The sequence below is a fragment of the Hyperolius riggenbachi genome, chromosome 4 (assembly GCF_040937935.1).
Source record: "Hyperolius riggenbachi isolate aHypRig1 chromosome 4, aHypRig1.pri, whole genome shotgun sequence".
Taxonomy (NCBI): Eukaryota; Metazoa; Chordata; class Amphibia; order Anura; family Hyperoliidae; genus Hyperolius; species Hyperolius riggenbachi.
In genome coordinates, this window is record NC_090649.1 from 460,807,575 (window position 1) to 460,827,756 (window position 20,182).

The 20,182-nt window shown below is 43.3% G+C and overlaps 1 protein-coding gene across 1 annotated transcript in view; it reads left to right on the forward strand.

The window, feature by feature from the left end:
* The window catches only part of LIN9 (lin-9 DREAM MuvB core complex component), a 54,755-nt gene that overhangs the window by 20,795 nt on the left and 13,778 nt on the right, over positions 1-20,182 (forward strand). The window contains exons 2-8 of the mRNA XM_068232820.1: positions 2,977-3,009; positions 4,375-4,466; positions 7,340-7,444; positions 13,670-13,803; positions 15,194-15,319; positions 17,174-17,331; positions 17,776-17,909. Of these exons, the coding sequence (XP_068088921.1) occupies positions 2,977-3,009; positions 4,375-4,466; positions 7,340-7,444; positions 13,670-13,803; positions 15,194-15,319; positions 17,174-17,331; positions 17,776-17,909 (782 nt within the window). The remainder of the gene's footprint in view (positions 1-2,976; positions 3,010-4,374; positions 4,467-7,339; positions 7,445-13,669; positions 13,804-15,193; positions 15,320-17,173; positions 17,332-17,775; positions 17,910-20,182) is intronic.

The window sequence follows — 20,182 nt, forward strand, 5'->3', positions numbered from 1 at the left end:
CCTCCGTGCAGTTCCGCTGTGTCCCCGCTGCCCAGTAGCCCCCCCGAACGGCTCCTGACCTCATGGCCCGGGTCGGGCTCTCCTGCCTGTACAAAGATGGCCGCCGGAGCTGGCCGTGGCTGCGCAGCTCAAGGGCCAACCCCCCGATCCACGTAACAGGCTGTTTCCTGTAGCGTGGATCGGGGGGTTGGCCCTAGAGCTGGGCAGCCGCACTCACGGCTATGCGGACTGCGCAGCCGCAGCCAGCTCCGGTGGCCATCTTTGTACAGGCAGGAGAGCCCGACCCGGGCCGTGAGGTCGGGAGCCATTCGGGGGGCTACTGAGCGGCGGGAGGGTGCGGACGGCGTCCTCTGTGCCTTCCAAACTGATGCAGGTATATAACTTTTTTCATTTTTTTTTTCTACATTTGGCCTCGGAAGTCCTTTAAGGCAGGTTGGAGTCACGTCGCCGGGGCCCGAGGCTTTCCTGGCGTTCAGCTTGAACCGGAGTCACTGGACATCGGCCTCACACCCAGGGCTGTGGAGTCGGAGTTGGAGTCGTGGAGTCGGGCAATTTTGGGTGCCTGGAGTCGGAGTCGGGAAAAAATGCACCGACTCCGACTCCTAATGAATTTGTAACTGTAATTAAAATAGAAAATATGATAAAATGTTCTATTTCTCAGATAATAGTCATTAAAAATAATGTATATATACAGTATATATACAGTAATAGCTGTGCTTAGTCCACAAAAATGAAATAAACCAATCAAAATTAGTTACTTGTGCTGCTTCAATAAAGCAGTCCCCTTATTTTTAAGGTCAGATATACATATCTGATTGTGACTGTATATATGATGTGTACACAGGAATCTCTTATATTTACTAAATAACATCTATGCTGTAAGAATAAAGCCTGATGTGTAGCTATGTGACTAATAGAGATGGTCAACGAGATGGAAATAATTCTGCATTGATGCTGATTTATGCAAATGTATGCACTCCCTTTGCTGATGAAATAAAATAATTTGATATGTTATTAAAATTTGGTTTGGTGACTACAAATTAAAGGGTAACTGAGACGGATGAAAAGTAAAGTTTTATACATACCTGGGGCTTCCTCCAGCCCCCTTCAGGCTAATCAGTCCCTCACTGTCCTCCACCACCCGGATCTTCTGCTATGAGTCCTGGTAATTCAGCCAGTCAGCGCTGTCCGGCCGCATGCCGCTCCCACAGCCAGGAACATTCTGCACCTGCGCAATAGTGCTGCACAGGTGTAGTACGCTCACGGCGGAGTGTGTTCATGCGCACTACGCTTGACTGACTCAAGTACCTGGACTCATAGCAGAAGATCCAGGTGGTGGAGGAGGACAACGAGGGACTGATTATCCTGAAGGCGGCTGGAGGAAGCCCCAGGTATGTATAAAACTTTAATTTCATCTGTCTCAGGTTTACTTTGTTACACAGTAGTACTATACTCTACATATGCACTCCCCACAGAGCTGCAGGGAATCCACTGAGAATGCTGTGCACATTGAACACAGAGATGTTGTCTGTTTACAATCTCCTCATTCCCCTGCAGAGTACATGCACATCATTCTTACATGTACCCACAGTTACATTGCCTAGGGCCTGATAGATGTTCTTTGTTCCGGTTTGTACCTTTTACAAGTACTCTTACCAAGGACTAGTTTTAGTCTAAAGGGAATAAATATAGTAGTCTACATATCCTTCTCACTTCAGTTGTCTTGTAAAATTCCTAAGCGTTGGCAGTTAAGAGACGAATTTCATGTTACATACTTTTAATCAACAAAATTGTAATATGCAAATTAGAGGAGTCTGAGTCGGTGGAATCCTAAACTGAGGAGTCGGAGTCGGTGGATTTTTGGACCGACTCCACAGCCCTGCTCACACCCCCCCCGGAGAGGGTGAGCTTAGGATTGGGACAGAGTTCTCGGAGATTGAGGTGTGGGTGGTGACAGATGCCCCTTGGTCCTTCCTGACTTTTGAACCTGCAGTAGAATTTACTGAGTTCTTCAACCAGTTCAGAGCTGGGTGTTGCATGCTGAGCGGGGGACTTGTAGTTGGTGGCAGCCTTAAGCCCTTTCCATATTGCTCTTGAGTCGTTCGAGCGCAGGTTACGTTTCATCTTCTCAGCGAACCCCCTTTTAGCAGCTTTAAGTTCCAGCTTAAGATCGTTTCTTGCCCTACTGTACTCCTTCTGGTTGCCAGAGTTGTGTGCGACTTCCTTTTAGGAAACTGATGCTGAGCGCTATACAGGCTGTCCTGCTGTTATCTTTAGCTATTTAGCTATAGTAAGCGTCTGAATCACACACCTGAAACAAGCATGGGGCAAATCCAGACAGTCTAGTGGTACACTAGGCAGAATCGCTATTATTTTGGTAATCGTGTGTGTGCGTGTGCGTGTGTAGATGCAGAAAACTGTTTTTGCATGCGTTTTTTATGTTTTTAGTTTAATATTAAACTGTATTTTACCACCTTGCAAAGGGGAAAATATTGAACATAATGTAACTGCCCCAATAATGCATGAAAAACTCATTAGGCAGAAAATGCACAAGGCTTTCCACATTGCCTAGTCTAGTGTGCTCCTAGCCTCAGGCTTCATTCAGAAACATCTGATAGGCATGCTTGTTGAGGGTATATGGCTAAAAGTATTAGAGGCAGGGAATCGGCAGTACAGGCAGGCAATGTGCATTGTTTAAAAGGAAATAAATACGTCAGCCTCTATATCCCAATATGATGGCCTCCATATCTATTTTCCTCTAGTCTCCCTCGCTCTATGTCTTCTGTGTTGTATCTTTGCTCCCCTCTTCCTGCTTCCTGACTCACTCCGTTTGCTCCCTATCTTTTCGCCCGCTTCATTTTCTTTCAATGTTTCAGCTGGATTGCACATTCCAGATATACAGCTTGTGCATATACAGTGTATACACACTAGCCTATTCTACATTGTAATATTGTATTCTTTTACTTTTCTCTACAGATTCTTCTGCTAAGGCTCTTGTTAGTTTGAAAGGTAAGACTCTTCTTTTGCCTGCAATACTTATCTACATAAGTAAATCTAGGCAGCACATTAGCAAAGTGGTTAATTAGTTGGCTGGATGGTGTAATGGTTAAGGGCTCTGACACAGGAGACCAGGGTTCAAATCTCGGCTCTGCCTGTTCAGTAAGACAGCACCTATTCAGTAGGAGACCTTAGGCAAGTCTCCCTAACACTGCTACTGCCTATAGAGCGTGCCCTCGTGGCTGCAGCTCTGGTGTTTTGAGTCCGCCAGGAGAAAAGCACAATATAAATGTTATTTGCCTTGCAGCACTGGTCCCAGGTTTGTATCCAGGCAAAGCTTTCGCCTGCATGAAGTTTATATGTTCCTTCTGTGTATGAAAACATACAGGTAGGTTAATTAAAGCTAATGGGAATCGTACTAAAAATAAATAAACCAGGAATGGGAAGGCTCTGGATCCTATAGAGCCTTCTTTCTCCTCTAATTTTCCCCGCGTTGCAGCGCTGGCTCCCCAGTTAGAATCCCCCGTAAGAGGAGGCTTGGGAAGTCTTGGGGAGCCGAGTGCTCCCAAAGACAGGCGGCTCTGTACTGCGCCTTTGGGAATGCGCGAGAGGGGGCGCTCGCGTGTGCGCAATATGCAGCGGCCCGTCTTCGGGAACACCTAGGCTCCTTCAGCAGCAGATAGAGCAGTATTTGACCATATTGGTGGAATACTGTTAGCCCAGGAACCAGGAGAGGAGGGGGAAGGCTCAATAGGATCCAGAGCCTTCCCTCTCCTTAGGTACGTTTTTTTTTTTTTTTTTTTTTTTTTAGTATGACTGCAATTCACTTTCATTGGCTTCCTCTCAAAAGTGGCCCTAGACAATGAAAGGGACACTGATGTATTGTGAGCTCCTCTAAAGAAGGTTAGTAAATTAACAGCTAGTAAAGGAGGCACTGTAGTGACATCCTGTATGGTAGAATTCAGTAAATTATTCAGGATATCCACTTTTGCAGTACATTGCCTTTATTATTTTTCGCAATAGTGGGCCTTTAAAGGGAGCCTGAAGTGGGCATATGGTGGCTGCCATATTTATTTCCCCTTAAACAATACCAGGTGTCTGGCTGGTCTGCTGATCTATTTGGTTGCAGTAGTGTCTGATTGACACACCTGAAGCAAGCATGCAACTAATCTTGTCTGACTGCCGACCAACTGCTATTGTTTAAATGGAAAAAAAAATGACAGCCTTCATATATCTCTCACTTCAGGTTCCCTTTAAAAGCGATAGTCCTGAGATTTTTTTGTTTTTTTCCCAGGATAGTTAATAGTTCTATGTGTCAACTAGTTTGTTTGGTGTCCGGTATAATTCATATTAAGGTCTCACTATCTTTTCTGCCAGAGGGAAGTTTATCAAATACGTGGAATGAAAAATACAATTCGCCGCAGAAAACGCCCACATGGAAAGGAGGAAATAGTCCCGTTGTTGATGTTGTAAGTAGCGGAGTGTCTATTATTACAGCCCACAAGGTGGTTCTGTACAATACAACAGCTTCTATATGACCTCTCCAAGAATTAGTTATTTCACTTTTCAAAGGTACATTACATTGACATTTCCTTTAAAGGAGGATGAAACTCCATATTGACTGAAAAAAAATAAAAATAAATCATCCAATAAGAAATGTATTTAGCTTACGTATCCTGTTGTTTTAGTGTTCACTGTCAGATTTAACCTCCTTAGCGGTAACCCCGTGTGTGACACGGGGTAAGCTGCCGGAGGGTGCCGCTCAGGCCCTGCTGGGCCGATTTAAATATTTTTTTTTTTTTGCTGGACGCAGCTAGCACTTTGCTAGCTGCGCCAGCACCCCGATCGCTGCCGCCACGTGCCCGATCGCCGCTATCCGGTGCGGCGCGCGGCCCCCCCCCCCCCCCCAGACCCCTGTGCTGCCTGGCCAATCAGTGCCAGGCAGCGCCAAGGGGTGGATCAGGTCTCCCAATGACGTCCTGACGTCGGTGACGTCATCCCGCCCCGTCGCCATGGCGACGGGGGAAGCCCTCCAGGAAATCCCGTTCTTTGAACGGGATTTCCTGATCGCCTATCGCCGGAGGCGATCGGCGGGGCTGGGGGGATGCCGCTGAGCAGCGGCTATCATGTAGCGAGCCCTGGGCTCGCTACATGATTTAAAAATAAAAAAAAACTGCTGCACTGCCCCCTGGCGGTATTTTTCATACCGCCAAGGGGGTTAAGAGAAATGTGATATGAAAAAAATAAAAGCATATTTCTGCTGGTTTCCATCTTTAGGCCCCGTTCACATCACAAACGCGGATGGCCATGCGTGCGGAACGCAACGCGTACGAACGCACGCCATCCGCGTTTGTTGTGTGCGTTGCGTGGCTGATCCCATCACTGAAAAGTGAATGGGACAGCCACGCGTTTTTACAATAAATGCGTGCAGCATGTGTTCCCGGACCGCACAGGTCCGGAACGCATGCAGTGTGAACATCAGACAGTGCACTCTATGCAATGTCTGATGTCGTGCGTGTCGGCCACCTGCACGCGTTTCCAAAACGCGGCTCGAAGCACGTGCAGTGTGAACGGTGCCTTACTGTTTTTCTGTGATGCCAAAAGTGACATCACTTCTGCCCTTTTTATTTATCTATTTTTTACCCAGCTCAGTGTCCACGCTTATTTTACAGATTACTGTCCCTCCTACAGCAAACATCACTTGGATAACACTTACATCACTATGTAAACTCTTAAAAGGGTGTGTGGGGGGGGGGGGGGGTTGTTCAATTGCCTTCTGGGCATAGTGTCCTTATTTCATCTGAAATGAGAAGTTATTGTTATTTGCATGAGATGAGCGTGTTACTGTAGCTACAAAAGAGAAAAGAAAAAAACTCCCCACAATTCTGTTTGTACTACACAGTTTAGCCCAGTTGTGCACACAAACCAGGTAAAATAAAAATTAGGGGACATATAGGGACCTCTTTTAGAATAAAATGGTTTTACACATATATTTGGGACATTATTTTTAGGCCTTTTTTTTTTTTTTTTTTTTTTTGGGTGTTAAAATCCGCTTTAAAAGGAAAATGCACAAAAAAAGAAAGTGGAGCCTCCCCCGCCTGGCCTAAGAGATGTATTGACGAGTGTAGCATCCGCCCAGCTGCAGCAACATGATTGATATCTATTCTATAGAGCTGTAAAGACTAGGGTTCATGTGGTACTGCACCATCAAATACATCTTCCAAAACCATTCTTCTATTGCCAATATTCCTAAATCTGAATTCATTCCCAAAACCTACGCATATAGTCAGCATTCTAACCACCTCATTTAGTGCGCATAAAGAGGCACCGTAACGACCTATAGTAGAATGTACTACACTATCCAGGATACCCACTTTTACATTTATTTTCCTGGTTTCGGCATTAGAGACACTTCTTGTATCTATATATAGCTGTATATTGGTATATAGCCCACTCTCCCAGTAATGTTTAGCCTAGGTTATGAAGCTTTCTCCTCCCAGAGCACTCTGGGAGACCAGGTGTTGTTTTTGCTCACTTCCCAACACAGAAAAAACATTCCGCAGTGATGCATCTGCCAGCAGTAAAGATTTCCTATGTGTGGTAATTCTTATAGTAGCCACTAATGATCCAATCAATTTTGTCCAATCTTACCTATTCTATGTAGAAGAAGGGAAAACTGAGTGAAGATATTGAATGGATACTTTAGGCAGTTCCTTATATTGCGGAGAAATGGTAAGATCAGACAAAAAAAGACTGGCTCATTAGTGGGCACCATAAGAATGTAAATAGGGGAAAGGAAAGATTTTACAATGGCCAAACACTCACTAAATAATTTATTAAAGGGAATCTGAAGTGAATATAAACTTGTGATAATGATTTGTATGTGTAGTACAGCTAAGAAATAAAACCTTATTAGCACAGATATGAGTCTCATTGTTTCCAGTACAGGAAGAGTTCAGAAACTTCAGTTAGCTATGCAAAAGAGCTGCTGTGAGTTGTAGACAGCACTGTCTTTTGAAACACTTATCTCTACGGTATCATTATTTCTTCTTTATGGTTTTTCTGCAGAGAAAAGTTCAAAGGGTTAGTAGCCTGCTCTGTGAAATCATTTAAAATGCTGAGTGTGTTGTGGAAACTGCAATTATTAGATAATGATGCAATGATACACACACACACACACTAAATAAAAATGACACTATTTTCTTTGCTACTATTGTTCTATTATCCGTACTACACAACCAATTCATTATATCATGAGGCTTTTTTTCGCTTCAGTGTCACTTTAATGAATATTGTAAAAACTAAGCAATTTTATTCTACAAATATATATTTTTATGTACAGCCCCACAGAAGCTCTAAGCGGAGCCGGCTAATATCTGAGGAAGATGATCGGCAAATTAACACCAGATCACCAAAAAGAAACCAGAAGACTGCCGTTGTACCGCAGGTGAGTGTCAGCCCAAGACTCGAGCCATTTTTGAAGCTATAAACTGGCGCTTGAGTCTGCTGGCGGACTCAAAGCGCCAGAGCTGCAGCCACTAGGGTGTGCTCAGTAAGCAGTAGCAGTGTTAGGGAGACTTGGCCAAGGACTCCTTACTGAACAGGAAGAGGCAAGATTCGAACCCTGGTCTCCTGTGTCAGAGGCAGAGCACCTAAACTCAGAACTTCATCTCAGCTCTAAAAGATAAGCAGCAGCATAATATGTTAAGGAAAAACATTTATTTGTTACAGCTGATACAAATCCTGCAATAAATCAGCAGTAATCTATTTCATCTTTCATGGAAGCCATATTGTTAACTGTTTACAAATGAGCTCTCTGCCATGGAAGTCAGCTGACAAAGCTAATTGATCAAATTACAACTTGTGCTTAGTCACAAATGAAGGGGCTAAACTCTCTAAGTACATACAGGCTGCATTTCTATATGTTTGTATTCTGTCCAGTACAAAAGTTCAACAAAAGTTTGCTTTCCTAAAACAGAAAGAATTTGCGATAATTCAGGTTGGAGTGAGCTCGAGATGTCTCCCAGGCACCACTGCTGAATATATGCAAATTAACCATTGTACCCTTAGAAGCTAAACACACCTTCAGAACCGCTGGAATGCAATGATGTGTCAGCTTGTTAATATGTACAGAGCCATAATAATCCAACATGCATACAGACTGTGTACAAAAGTTCAGGTCCCCTTTAACCAGTACACTATCCAGCCAAATTTACAGTAGGATGCAAAAGTTTGAGCAACCTTGTTAATTGTCATGATTTTCCTGTATAAATCGTTGGTTGTTAAAGGACACCTGAAGCGAAAATTAATGAAATAAACTATTGTATCTATCTTCCTTCTTTTAAAAATGAGTTTTTAATATATTCCACAGTTGTATTTTATGTTTAAATCTACTTTTAAGTTTAACGGTTTTATTGGTTTTGCTCAATGACACATTCATTGAAGTATGCCAGAGCAAAAATCTGTAAATTGTTGACCCTTTTTTATCTCTTTCCTGCCCTCAGAAGCCATTTTCTGCTAGGAAAGTGTTTTATAGTTGGAATTTCTTATCAATGAGGGTCACACTGCAGTCACTTCCTGTCTGAGTCATGACTGAGTCAGCCACTTACATACCTGATATGTAACTCATCCAGGCAGAGCAAGAAAAAAAAGGAACCAAGCATAGTTATTTGTGTGCTAGGCAGTGTACATACCCATGTCTATCTCATTATGTCACGTCGCTTCGGGTATCCTTTAAGATAAAAAATGTCAGTTAAATATATCATATAAGAGACACACACAGTGATATTTGAGAAGTGAAATTAAGTTTATTGGATTTACAGAAAGTGTGCAATAATTGATTAACCTATTTCGCACCCGGCCCGCGGTTCGTTAGCCAGGCAATCAGTGAATCGGGCTATGGTGCCCAATCACTGATTCCTCTCCCCCGCTGAAAAAGCGACAGCTTCTCTCGGAAGCTTAGCTTTTTCTGGCTGTTGCCTCCCCCATGCGTCTCTCTAAGCGTATGTTACGCTTAGAGTGACGTCATGTAAACAAACTCATGGCCGCCATCTGGTGGCCAAAAAGTAAAACTACAACTAAAAGTAAAAAAAAAAAAAACTAAACACACATTTACATTATAAAACTATTGTTTACATCCCACCCTCCCAAAAATACCCAAATAAAATGTTTAATATAAAAAAAAATTACAATAAAAAAAAAAATCATGTAAATATTTACCTAAGGGTCTAAACTTTTTAAATATCAATGTAAAGATGAAATATTTCTATATTTTTTTTTTATTTTAAACTTGTAAATAGTGATAGATGCAAAACGGAAAAAATGCACCTTTATTTCCAAATAAAATATTGTCGCCATACATTGTGATAGGGACATAATTTTAACGGTGTAATAACCGGGACATATGGGCAAATAAAATACGTGAGTTTTAATTATGGAGGCATGTATTATTTTAAAACTATAATGGCTGAAAACTGAGAAATAATGAATTTTTTCTGTTTTTTTCTTATTATTCCTGTTAAAATACATTTACAGTAAAGTGGCTCTTAGCAAAATGTACCCTCCAAAGAAAGCCTAATTGGTGGCGGAAAAAACAAGATATAGATCAGTTCATTGTGATAAGTAGTGATAAAGTTATAGGCTAATCAATGGGAGGTGAACATTGCTCAAGTGAAAACGACGGAACGCGAATGGGTTAAACAAAATTAGGCAGGTGCATAAATTTGGGCACCACAAAACAGAAATGAAATCAATATTTAGTCGATCCTTCTTTTGCAGAGATTACAGCCGCTAAATGTTTCCTGTAGGTTCCAATGAGAGTCTGGATTCTGGTTGAAGGTATTTTGGACCATTCCTCTTAACAAAACATCTCTAGTTCATTCAGGTTTGATGGCTTCCGAGCATAGACAGCTCTCTTTAACGCACACCACAGATTTTCAATTATGTTCAGGTTTGGGGACTGAGATGGCCATTTCAGAACATTGTACTTGTTCCTCTGCATAAATGCCTTAGTGGATTTTGAGCAGTGTTTAGGGTCGTTGTCTTGTTGAAAGATCCAGCCCCGGCACAGCTTCAGCTTTGTCACTGATGCCTGGACATTGGTCTCCAGAATCTGCTGTTACTGAGTGGAATCCATGAGTCCCTGAACTTTGACAAGATTCCCAGTCCCTGCACTGGCCACACAGCCCCACAGCATGATTGAACCACCACCATATTTTACTGTAGGTGCGGGTGTTTTTCTTGGAATGCTGTGTTGTTTTTCCTCCATGCATAACGCCCATTGTTATGCCCAAATAACTCAATTTTCGTTTCATCAGTGCACAGCACCTTATTCCAAAAGAAAGCTGGCTTGTCCAAATGTGCTTTAGCATACCTCAAGCGGCTCTGTTTGTGCTGTGGGTGGAGAAAAGGCATCCTCTGCATCACTCTTGCATACAGCATCTCCTTGTGTAAAGTGCGCCGAATGGCGAATGGTTGAACGATGCACAGTGACTCCATCTGCAGCAAGATGATGTAGGTCTTTGGTGCCGGTCTGTGGTTCGACTCCTGACTGTTCTCACTATTCGTCGCTTCTGTCTATCCGAGATTTGTCTTGGTCTGCTACGTCGAGCCTTAACTTGAACTGAGCCTGTGGTCTTCCATTTCCTCAATATGTTCCTAACTGTGGAAACAGACAGCTGAAATCTCTGAGACAGCTTTCTGTATCCTTACCCTAAACCATGATGGTGAACAATTTGTCTTTAGGTCATTTGAGAGTTGTTGTGAGACCCCCATGCTGCTACTCTTCAGAGAAAATTAAAAGACCCACCTTAAAGAGAAACTTCAACCAAGAATTGAACTTTATCCCAATCAGTAGCTGATACCCCCTTTTACATGAGAAATAGAATGATTTTCACAAACAGACCATCAGGGGGCGCTGTGTGACTGATTTTGTGCTGAAACCACTCCCACTAGAGGCTCTGAATACCGCGGTACTCCTGGCAAACTGCCACAATGTAACAATGTTCACAGACAGGAAATGGCTGTTTAGAGCTGTCTAACAGCCAGAACAGCTAGAAACAGCTACATAACATGCCCACAGTAACAATGTCACCATGTAATACATGTCAGAATGTGAATCTGGGAGAGGAAAGATTTTACAATGAGCAAACACTGACTAAATCATTTATACATAATTATGGTAAAAAATGAAGCACTTTTTTTTACTACATTATTTTCACTGGAGTTCCTCTTTAAATACTTTCTAATAATTGGATTCACCGGTGTATGTAGGTCAGGGGTCACTGAGCTTACCGAGCCAATTTGAGTTCCAATAATTAGTTCTAACGGTTTTGGAGTCAATAAAATGTCAACCGTGCCTAAATGTATGCACCTGCCTAATTTTATTTAAACAATTATTGCGCACTTTCTGTACATCCAATAAACTTCATTTCACTTCTCAAATATCACTGTGTGTGTCTCCTATATGATATATTTGACTTTTTTTTTTTTTATCGTAACAACCAGTGATTTTATATAGGAAAATCATGACTATGAACAAGGTTGCCCAAACGTTCACATCCCACTGTAGATTCCTGACCCCTCGCTCATTAGGCTCACTTACAGCTTGCAAGCAACTGAGAAAAGATTTTCATGTCCTGATTACATCATTGTTACCAGCTGCACCCTCCTAGTAGTAGGGGTGACTAAGAACTAATACTGAGCTGACAATGAGCCTTGATGACTAGCTGTCACATTGGAGTGTCAGAACTTATCGCTGCCTAGTTCAGCCATATTTTCCTAACATACAAGAGATGACAGACCAGGAAACTTGCAACAGATCTTTCTACGTTTTGCCTGGAGTTCCTCTTTAAAGCACACCTGAAGTGAGAGATATAATATGAAGGCTGACTTATTTATTGGCTTTTTTAATGAGACTGGGTTAATGAAGGTCAATGGACTCAAACCTACAGAATTGACTGCAATTTGGGAAATGCAGCATTTTTGGAGCAATACAAAGTACAGGAGCATTGTAAAATTGCTTTTGAATCCCTGTTCAAAGCGCTTTTGCGGCAATCTTGTGTGCAATTGTGTTTTTCAAAGTTTTACCTACGTGTCAGGTCCGTGTGCCAGCTACTGGCAAGTAGCCCCGCCTCCTTGCACAAAAGCAACGACAATGTGTAAATTGGCGGGCCAAGGCTTCAGAAACTCCTGCACAAAGCGCTAGGTAGGAAGTGCAAGTGCTGCTTCCAGTGAGCGCCTGGCCTGACCAAAGTGTCCCTGGTTTAGCTATAATGCTTGTTTCAGGTATGTGGTTCAGATATTACTGCAGCCAAAGAGATCAGCAGAACTGCCAGGCATATGGTATTGTTTAAGTAATGTTAAGGGCGAGCTTGACTTGTTTATAAAAAAAAAAAAAAAAAACTGGCTAGGAATGGTAAGGACGAGTCAGGCTCGTCCAGCATTACATCAACTCACTTGCATCATCGCTGGCATGCTGGATCCCTCACTGGCATATTGCGGCTTCCCTGCAAGCGCATTCCCGACATTTTCTCAGTGATCCCCAGCAGCGATCTCCGTTCTTCCTCCTTCGTTACTTCTTGTACCTTAGAGATCTCATGTCCACTGGCGTGTCTCTGTGATGACTCTGTGTGGCAAATTCAATTCTTTTTATTGGTTGCAATACAAACACCTGTATTGGATCCAATTAAAAAAATTCTAAGTGTATGTGTAAAAAAGAAAGGACAAAACATTAAAACAAAAAATAAAAGTTAAATTATAAAAAGTTATTTTTTCTATTGTGCACATGCTTGCATAACTGCTACTTGCAAGCAGTCCGCAAAAAAATGCTTACAATATAAAGGAACGCTTCATAAAAATTGTTCAACTTATGGTACAAAACTCGTGCGTGAAACGCAGAGGAGGTTAAAGAGAAACTCCAACCAAGAATTGAACGTTATCCCAATCAGTAGCTGATACCCCCTTTTACATGAGAAATCTATTGCTTTTCACAAACAGACCATCAGGGGGCGCTGTATGGCTGATATTGTGGTGAAACCCCTCCCACAAGAAGCTCTGGGGACGGAGGTAATTTTGACAGTTTGCCACAATGTAACAATGTTCACAGACAGGAAATGGCTGTTTACAGCTGTCTGTAACAGCCAAAACAGCTAGCAGCAGCTACATAACCTGCCCACAGTAAAAATGTCACCATGTAATAAATGTCAGAATGTAAATCGGGGAGAGGAAAGATTTTACAATGAGCAAACACTGACTAAATCATTTATACATAATTATTGTAAAAATGAAGCACTTTTTTTATTACACTATTTTCACTGGAGTTCCTCTTTAAAAGGAAATAAATGTGGCAGCCTCCAGATCCTTCTCATTTCAGGTTTCCTATGATGCAGGCTTGAGGTCTACAAAAAGAGATAATGATGAAACTGGTTTCCTCACCTGTCACTTTGCTGATCTGCCCCCTGCTGGATGCTTACTGAAATGCATTGATCCGGGATTAATTTGCTCTTTTTTTGTATAAGGGGAGGAATGATACCAGATTGCTTGGGAATTGTCTGCTGTGGCAGGCCCTCAGTCCCTGGGTTTTTATATTTGTAATATTTTAATAAACCTTCCCTATACCTACCTAAACCTTATAGTTACTCTGTGCTCTGAAATACATTTGTTTTCCTTTTAGAAGTTTACATCCACCACAACTACCCCAGTGAAGAAGGCGTCACAGAAAATTGGCTACAGGCTACGGAACCTCCTGAAACTGCCCAAAGCGCACAAATGGTGTATATACGAGTGGTTTTATTCTAATATCGACAAGTGAGTACCGTCATTCCTGAGAGAATGTCAGATGCGGCTCATAAGACTACACAGCAGTGTGTAATCTTTTAGGTCTGGTGACCTAATAGTTCACGCTGATCTACAATCTCACATATTCTGTCTAAAATTCCTTGCACTTACTGTTGCATTAAATAGATAGCATCGCTGGGGTTATAAAGGCTAAAAAGACTCCCTTTCTGTGTGCTCTAGTCACATGATTATGCCTACAGGACGCTGAACTTTATTCCCAACAGTGAACTTGGTCAGCTTCCTGTAGTCATAAATCATGTGACCACAGGGAAAGGAAGGTTTTTAAGCTTTAAAACAAATAAAAATATATATATTTGCTGCAGAGATTGACATTTGTTTATGTAATGACTGTAGTTCCACTTTAAAGAAAATCTGTAACTAAGAAAAGTTTCCCCAGGCGGGTACTCGCCTCGGGTGGGGGAAGCCTCCAGATCCTATCGAGGCTTTCCCCATCGTCCTGTGTCCCACGGTGGCAGCGATTAAAGCTCCGGGAACGGTGGGGATGTAAATATTTACCTTCCCGGCTCCAGCGCAGGCGCAGTGTCAGCTCTCCGGTCGGAGATAGGCGGAAATAGCCGATCTGTCAGTCCGCTCTACTGCGCAGGCGGAAGTCTCCTGCGCCCATGTAGTAGAGCGGACCTGCTCGAGTTTGGCTATTTCCGAGCGGAGAGCCACAACCGCGGCCCCGCTGGAGCCAGAAAAGGTAAATCTTACACAGCCTGACAAATTGTTGGCTGTGCGTTTTGTGGGCTGCAGCGAGACCGCCGTGCGACACAGGAGGACGGGGGAAGCCTCGATAGGATCCAGAGGCTTCCCCCTACCTAGGGGACTACCCCCCAGGGGAACTTTTTTTTTTCGTTAGTCTTTTTAAAGGTACACTTTAAATAGGAGAAAAACAGATGTCAGTTGATTGCATATAATGGGGCTGAGAATAGTGGGAGGACATCTGCTGGTGGGAGGTGGAAGTCCAGACTAGTTTGCAACTCCGGTAACGCCTGCAAATAAAGGCTGGAACTGCAAGCTAATTGTGGATGGAAAAAAGGCACAGGTGGAGAAAGTCAGCCGTTTGGAAGACGGTGCCACCAGCAGGTCAGGCAGAGCATCACACAGATCATAACCACTGCAGAGAGATGATAAGAATTATAGAGACCACATGTAAATGTAGAAGTGGTGGGAACCATTTAAAATCACAGTTGTAAATCAGGAATCGGCACACACTGCGGCTGGTTATCATCAATCGGTATAGACACAGAGTAACAGCTTTTTCCTTTTATATACGTAAAGCAAAATGGCAACATATTACGCAGCACTGTAGGTGTGATTAAACACATCTGTCTTGTCTTCTGTTTCTTGTTTGCAGGCCCCTGTTTGAAGGCGATAATGATTTCTGTGTGTGTCTGAAAGAATCCTTCCCCAATCTTAAGACCAGGAAACTCACCAGGGTGGAATGGGGCAAAATCCGGCGGCTTATGGGGAAGCCGCGAAGGTGAGCTGCAGGGGTTAATAATAATTAAGGTGTACCTGAACTGAGCAGCAGCACTTCAAGTTCCTCACTGTAATCTCCAGTTCCTACATACTATTTACAGCACCGTTCAGTAGATATTCATCTCTTTCACTGCCAAGCTTCCTCCTGAAGTCTGTGTAGTCAGTACAGCACTGCTGCAGTATTTAACGCTGCTGTGTCCCACAGGTGTGAACAAACTGCTCACGGGTTTGCTGATCTCCGCTTCCTGCGTGAGGACAACTGGCAAATTAGGTGTTTTGTTTTGCTCTTCACTAGTAATTCACAGGCCAGGAATTTACATATATCGTCACAGATAGGCCAACATTTTTTTTACACCCAAATTTTGGGGAGTCAGCCAACCTGCGGGAGATAAACTGCCGGCGACGTGTGGGGGGGGCTATGCATAGTGCACGATGGAGCATCTAGCGGCCCGTTTGGAAAGCTGCACCAGAGGATTTAAGCCGGAGCGAGGACAGGTAGCTATACATACTCCGGCATGTTTCTCAGCGCACCCTGCATCCGCTGGCACGATCCAGCACTATGCATGGGGGAGATGGCGGCACATTGGGTAGTTGGCCAATTTACAGGATATAGCTATTGACCTTTTTTAGGGCACAAGTGTGTGGGGGGTCGGTACATGCGCAGAGGAGGGCTTATCGGTGCGTATACATGGTAAGGAAATCTGTGCATCCCCCACAAGGAGAAATGGGGCAAGTTTATTGCTATCGTGTTCATCAGTTAGACTTTTGACACTAGTTTTCATATTTCTACTGCATTGTTCATTCACCAAATTACAATGATAAAGTGGTCTGTGTGCCTAGATATCATTGCTTACTTTATTTTTGGACTAACTCACACTTTCTCCCCCAAAAGTGTGTGTGGGGGGGGGGGGGAGTCATTGTGTCTTATATACTCCAAATGCAGGGAGTTCCTGACTTGTGAACGCCTGCCAATACCAACCTCCAACCCGGCGCAATGTTGGGGACTTGCTGTACAGTGCCCATTCAGAGAACAAAGGGGCATAGAGGAGGAGACAGGGAGGTACAAAGGAGGACACATGGGGGGCACAGGGAGACACGAGGTACAAAGGGGGCATAATCCACAAGATGCCCCTTCACCATGGATGCACCAGGATTGGTATATATTCCCCCCCCCCCCCCCCCCCCCCCCCCCCCCCCCGGTTTTTGTCCTTTAAACTTAGGTGCGTCTTATGGTCAGGATATATATATATATATATATATATATATATATATATATATATATATATATTTCAATAATAATAATCAGTGATGAAAGGGACACATGGCTTTTATAAATTTACAGTTTTTGCCACACACGGTTGACCTCTGAGCAGTGGGAGGAGTTGGGCTGGGTCAGGTGATCTGCTTTGTGATGGGTAAGGAACTCCCACTCTCCTGACCAGGAGCTACTGGATGCAGCCTGCCAGAAGCTAGACAAGTACTTGTGATACATAAGGTGTATATGCGATTGATGGAACCCCAGCCAGTAAAATCTATTGGAAATCTATTGTAGTGTGTGGCAGGTAAAATATCCATCTCTGATCAGATTCTATCAGAGTGAGATCTATCTAATGATCAAATCTGGTGGCCATCTGGAAATGTATGACCACGTTTAGTGATACAAATACAAAGTAGTCCTTCTCTTACAAAATGGTTATAGGACTTTTTGGATCCAGAATGGTTGTTGGCATTATCAACAGTGTCATTTAGGAAACTTGCGGTTATGATACAGAAAGAGATCTGCCTATAGTTAGCCTGAAGGAGGTTTACCCTGTGGTTCCGATGTGTCACATGTACATTGTGGTTTGCTGTGCAGGTGCTCTGCGGCGTTCTTCGAGGAAGAGCGGTCGGCTTTGGAGCAGAAGAGGCAGAGGATCCGTCTTCTGCAGCAGAGAAAAGCCACCGACGTGTCCCAGTACAAGGACCTCCCGGATGAGATCCCCCTCTCCCTGGTCATTGGAACAAAAGTTACAGGTAGCAGATTAATAAAACATCTCACACACCTTAGAAGCATTCTCATTTCCATAACTTTTTAAAACATTTCCAGGTACAAATGTTTTAATAATTAAAGATTGCTGTTGTATATGAATTACAAGAAAGTTGTGTGTGCAGCCAAGAGGCACCACCTGTATCTGCATCATACTGGGAAAGGGGTGGGGTTTGTGTTGATTGTCATACCACCGTCCATCAGAAATTCAGATATCACTTCAGGAAATTTCCTAGAGACAGTGTATTTAAACACAAGTGGTAATCCACCATAGAGCCAATGCTATTGGTAAGTGTGCGGGACTAAATTCAGACTGCTTCCTACAACAACACTAGTGTGACACAACATAATACTGTGTACCACTGGGAGCATGAGCCAGGGTATGACTGCTTAGCATAGAAGTGCTTTAATCCTTCTCCATCTTCCCTCAGCTCGGTTACGAGGTATCCATGACGGCCTTTTCACTGGTCAGATCGATGCTGTAGACACCCAGAATTCTACCTACAGGGTCACGTTTGATAGAAATGGACTCGGCACGCATACAATCCCAGACTATGAAGTCCTGGTAAGTTCATTTGCAGACAGGCTCTGATTGTCATAAATATATGTGATATTGCAAGTGTACACATGCATCATGGCTTTAAAAAAAATAATTTAAAACTGTTTTTTATAAAAAAAAAAAATGAAAATGCGCTGTTTATGTGCAGGGCCCCCCTATGCATGCAGAGGAGTTGGAAGTGTGCCGGTCACCATAGCTACCTCTCCTCACTCCAGTCTTTTCATCTTGCCTGCAGCTGTGCAGTTCACCATGGTTGCTTTGGAACATCACTGCGGTCACATGACTGTGAGCCCCGGAGCTGCAAGCTTTAGGTGGACAGGAGACTGATGAGGTTTCTCCATCCATAACTCTGCCCAAGTTGTCGGTGAAGGCAAAACAGCAGGATGATCATGACCAGGGGTTCAAGAGAGAGATGGGGCACCGGGTGGGAGGAGTCATAGTGGGAGCCAGAGTGGGTGTGGCTGGGCCTTTAAATCAGGAAGTCTAGAAAAACCCTGGGACTTATTGGAGCACATCAGAGCCTTGTTCATGAGATCTTAATGGTTGGACGTACTCAGGGCCAGTTCCAGACTTTTTGCTGCTTGAGGCAAACTTCTGAGGATGTGCCCCACCCCGATTTGGAATGATCGCACAGCACCCAACAATTTACTCTGCTCCATTTAATATTCTCACGACATGTTGCAGCTCAACACAATCGCTCACTGGCGGGCTGTGAGTCTGTGACAAACACACTGCTCACCTTCAGCCACTCCATTCCTCCTCAGGAAAGTACGCACAGTACAAAAATGCTGCCCCTGAAATCTCTGCGCCTGATGCAAATGTTTCACCTTGCTTCATGAGAGAACCAGCCCTGGTCATACTACACAGAAAGGGATAATTCGCACAGGCATTGAGAAGCTGTCAATAATACACATGGGTGGTAATTGTCAGGTGCTGGAAGCCTCCAAGCATTTCCATACCTTCCAACTTTTTGAGATCAGAAAAAGGGACACTTAAGCCACTCCCCTGCCACACCAGTGATCAGACCCCCATCACCCCTAGTCACGCCTACCATAAAGATTACCGTACATAAGAAAAATATGTTTTATAATTCAAACCACACTGGTCCTTTCTATCCTGGTTCATTTTCCTTCATATTAACACTTTAAAATTAGTAATATATCAATTTAAAGGATGGGAATAAAGTTTTGAGTCAAATTTTTTTAGTAGAGAAATGTATATATTTACCTAGAAAAAGGGGCAAAGTCCTGAAAGAGGGACAAATAAGGGGGACAGCGGGACAGGGCTCCCAAAGAGGGACTGTCCCTCCAAAAGAGACACAGTTGGGAGCTATGCCCACTTCTCAAATGTTCACTGTGTTTAGTTTTTTAAAGTTCTGTAAAAAAAGTAGTCTTCTTGCCCCTCTTCCAAGCACAAAGGAGGGGGGACACTTGATGACTGCTACTCTTTTATGAATATGTGGGAACTGCTGTACAAATAAAAATACCAAAAATGCTGAGTACACGAGTACAGAGACTGTGGTTGTAATGTGGTCTAGATGTGGCGGCAAACACAGAAGAAATGTAATGATGTGGTAAAGGATGTGGCTGTGTGAATAGAACAGATGGAAAGTGGCACTGCTAGTGAATGTATTGTTATATCCTGGAACAGCAGTGCATTATAAATGCTGATTACCCCTGAACACCTTTCTTTCTGTCTTGTCCAGCCATACGAAAAACTCCTGCAGGTCACTCACACCTGCATGCTGACTTCCTTATTATCAGCCCTCATGCCCCTTTCTGATGACTCCTGCTGTCCTTGTTTTTCTCCTCTTCCCTCCATCTTCATAGCATGAGCCGTCAGGGGCATGGAGTGGTCATGTGACAGTCGGCAAGTTCAGCTGTGATTCCACAGTGCACCACCTATACAACGTTCTGTGCGGTGGGGACAATGTAACAGCATGTGGCATTCCAATGCATTGCATGCAGTGCACTACCGCAAATTGGTACTGGTACAGTGTAGCATACTTTGATTGCCTGTATGCTTCACTATATGCCACATAACGTGTGGTGCAACTTTACCGTTTACAGGGAACACACTGCTCACTGAACCTTTTCTTATGGTTGGATACGACAGAATAAAAAGGTTTTTGGGATAAGAATTGGCTTTTGTGCGATTCCTAGACACTAAGGATGGTCAATCAAGTGCATATAATTCTGAGTTGATGTGGAATTGTGCAAACATTTGATACATGTTTATGCAGCTTAAAAACGAACCAGTTAAGCTGAGGTAAAACTTGA